At 40.9% G+C, this 4,007-nt stretch overlaps 1 protein-coding gene across 1 annotated transcript; it reads right to left on the reverse strand.

The window, feature by feature from the left end:
- Positions 1-1,316: 1,316 nt before the first annotated feature.
- Positions 1,317-2,243, reverse strand: LOC149078982 (uncharacterized). Its single transcript, XM_089240477.1, has one exon. The coding sequence runs from the start codon at positions 2,241-2,243 to the stop codon at positions 1,317-1,319; it is 927 nt and encodes a 308-aa protein (XP_089096603.1).
- Between the last annotated feature and the right edge of the window lie 1,764 nt (positions 2,244-4,007).

Raw genomic sequence — 4,007 nt, forward strand, 5'->3', positions numbered from 1 at the left:
GACATGCTGGAAAAACTATCTTGATGTTCGGGCCCGGCAGGCATCCCCGGCCCGTAAGCCACAGGACCCAATCCCGCCGAGGCCCCCCATCGCCCCCGACTCCTGGCAATTACACCCCCAAAGTCCCCGGAAACCCCCGCCAAGGAGCCCGGGCGAATCGCCCGCAAGAGGCCAACAAAAACATCTCGAGCCATCCGCCATCATCACTGTACTCTGTCCCCAACCATCAGCCAATCTGCAACACCAACTTCACTCATCTTGTCTTTTGTTGGAAGGGTTTTTTCATAGGTCCGAATCTGCAAATAGAACATGAAAAACAGGATACATGTACAAATTCAGGTCCAATGAACTATAAATATGTAAGTGGGAATTATCGATATTGATCAATTGCTGGTGTTAATAATATCACAAGACTGAAGGAGCCGGGGGGGGGGGACTTTTCATTGCCAGTTAGAGACATGTTTAGATTTGGTTATTATAGTCCTAATGATGAGATCAAGTCCGAAGAAATTACAAAGTTCACTTGAACATACAAAGTTCAGTTGCGCACTAGTGGGTTCACCGGTGGTATACATTGGAACACATGAATATATTGATGAATAACAAAAATTATGGCGTTTCATAGCAGTTGAGAAAGTATATATAATGTGCTTATAAGCAGGTGTCCGGGTACAACGTCAGAGTTTTTATAACAGATGGGCTGTGGGAATGATCTAGACAAACAGCGATGCCACGAAACGTAAGATATATAGCGTACATGATGATATTATGTAAGCATTGAATAGTATATAACATGCATAGTAAATATACATGAAATGAGATAAAATTTAATTATGCTTATAGGACAACATCTGCAAACTACGCATGATTCAATAATAAAAATTTAGTGAACAATTCAATCAAAAAAAAAAAAAAATTAAAATTCAATCGACAATGCAAGTAATAATAAAATTCAATCAAAATTCAATCGACAATGCAAGTAATAATAAAATTCAATCAAAATTCAATCACAATCAATAATTCAATCAAAAATAAAATTCAATCAATAATTCAATCAAAAAAAATTCAATCAATAATTCAATCAAAAAAAAATTCAATCAATAATTCAATCAACAATTGCGCTCAGCCCATCAAAGCAGAGTAGAAAAATTCAAACAGGATATTATTAAACATTGAATCTGAAGTAGATACTTTGGATACAAAAAATATATATGAACATGGAAAGAATACATATTGGCATCACTGACAATGATAAATTTCATTAAAATATCACTATACATATTTTATAGCACATGGGGTTAGGAAAGACGTCGCAATTATGGTACATAGTCTGAGTCCGAATCAGAGTCCAAGGGATCTTCTCTGTCTTGATATGCCATAGGTCTCGGGAAGATGTATAACTCTTGATTATTTTCCATAAAGTTGATAAGATTTTTAATCTTATTATAACTGCCAGGATTTTGGAAGACCTTCAACTTCCAAGACTGTGTATCAGCAACAGGGATTTGTAAGTGGAAGTCTTTGGTCAACGGGCAGGCTGTAGAGTAGTGGATGACCGTGCCCTCCCCGCCACATTTGCATTTCTCAGTCTGTCGATGAAATCTCGCCAGATATGCTGGGAAAGGACCATGTTCGGAAAAGAATATAACCATTTCCCTGGTCCATTTCCTATATCTGTATCTTGCTGTGGGGAGGAGAGCATATATTTTCCTGCCAACTTTGCGTTCTGTCTGCCATCGATTTTGCCACTTCTGCATCATTTCCTCAGATAAGATGTTCTTTGCCCATGACTTAGGGAAGAGCAGCGAAAAGTCAGACGTCACTCTTGCAGTCGCAGCTTTTGCAAGTTGGTCTGCCTGTTCATTCCCATATGTTCCTGCATGAGCTTTCACCCAATTGAGACTGATTTGAGGATTGGCACACAGAACCTTTCTGATTTGCCTAGCGATGATGTGTTGAGACAGGGGATCCCTGATTGAGTGGAGTGATGAAAGTGAATCTGTGAAGATAGATGTTCTCTTCTGGAGTTCTTCCGCTTTCTTAATAGCCATAAGTAAAGCAAAAAGTTCGGCTTGGAATACTGTGTTATTGGTATTCAATTTACCAGACCATCTGTAGAAGATGTCATCTTTCTGAAGGATAGTAAAAGCTGCTGCAACTCCATTTTCCGTCTTTGAACCATCGGTATAGATGTCGAAATAGGGTTTTTTAAACAGTTCAGTGTCAGTCGGATCTGCAGACATTTGTCTATCATCAGGATATTCTGCCGGGTGTCTCGTCCATCCGGTGATTTTCCTTTGGATTTGAGTGTGACTGATGTGAGTTGCATCGTGGATTGGCGTTTATTGGCTTAGTTGGATATTGCGTTTGTTCCGAAGTGCCCCCATTTTAGCTTCGTACTCCACGATATATCTTAGTGGAGGCAGACCAGCCAAGATTTGCAGGGCGTTTGTTGGTGATGTCGAGTAAGCTTTGAGGATGTACAATAAGCAACCACGTTGGATAGAATCAAGACGTCTACCCTGTTCCTCCGTTAATGTGATACCCCAGGCTGGGGCACCATATGCGATGATCCTCTCAGCCACTGTCATATATAGGATTCTTCGCATTGACGTGGTAATGCCCCATTCCCTTCCAGTAGAGCACCATAATCTTGGCATGAGGGCATTAATTTTGGTCGAAATTGTAGCGATATGGCTGTACCAATTCAGTTGGTCATCAAATGTCACCCCGAGAATCTTAATATTAGATCGTTTCTTAATGAAATTGTCGCCAATTTTTACCGATGGTGGTCTTCTGGAAGAGAGCCATAAAAAGTTGGTTTTATCCATTGCGATGCTGAGTCCGTGTTGGTCTAACCAATGATGGATTTCATTTAGCACATATGTGGCTAGTCTACCTGTGACTTCTACTGTAGGGCCCGAGGCTATTACCGTAATGTCATCTGCGTAGGCCTGAACCCTGACATTCTTCGGCCACCTCTTAAGGAGGAGATCATTAAGGAATAAGTTCCAAAGTAGTGGCCCGGAACACGATCCTTGAGAGCATCCCCTTGCCATTCTATGTCGAACTGTTCCTAATGGTGTCCGCATCTGTACCACCCTGTGTTGGAGCATGCTTATCAGAATATTGGCTAGATTAGATGGTATAGGCAGATTAAGCAACTTTTCCCTGATAATATTATGATTGATGTGATCGAAAGCCCCCTGGATGTCCAGGGTAATTATTATGACGTTATGTTTTTTAATTCTTTGATTTTTGATCTCTGTGACAATGTCCATGAGAGCTTGTTCTGCCGAACTCCCATGGCGAAATCCATATTGAAGGGGGCTGATGTAAGAACATCATGGATCCCCGAGCCCCTACCTACTACTGCTACACCCACACATGCAACCCCCCCCCACGGAACCCCCCAACGAATCGGTACATGGGGGAATGTGCGTGTACGTGTAGTGCAACCTGACGTAAAGTGTGTTTCTGTGTAATGCTTGTTATGTGTAGTGCTGTCATCTGCCCCCAGTTTTACTAACTACGAGTGAAGTGTTATGGTTGAATGATTTACCGTTGTAGGACTGTTGCTCTCTGTGGCGAGACTTTTTAACGGGGAGATCGGCTCGCATTTGCGCCTTGAAGTTGGGAACCACAGAAAACCAACTTCAGCCGACCACCACTGTGGGGTTCGAACCCGGATCCTCGCATCACGAGTCCGGCACTATAACCACTCGACCACCACAGCGGCAAACTTTTCATATAGTTGACGTGTGCTAAAACGTCAATTTATTGAAATGCAGATCTCATTTTGAAAAGTAATTTGCCAAAAAAATAAATAATTGCAATATTTATCAAGATATTAAATATATAAAATGAATATGTTTTGGCCTCACAGCATTGGCAAATTTGGCTCAAAAATTGCTATTTTTAGGGAACTTTACAGAAAAATAGAGTAAGCTCAGCCATTTTTTTTATTTTCTTTTTATTTATAATAAATAGCAATTGAATTTTTTGGC

The sequence above is a fragment of the Pholcus phalangioides genome, unplaced genomic scaffold, assembly GCF_987345545.1.
Source record: "Pholcus phalangioides strain wild (caught in Gottingen) unplaced genomic scaffold, Ppha-v1.0 ptg000013l_1, whole genome shotgun sequence".
Classification (NCBI taxonomy): domain Eukaryota; kingdom Metazoa; phylum Arthropoda; class Arachnida; order Araneae; family Pholcidae; genus Pholcus; species Pholcus phalangioides.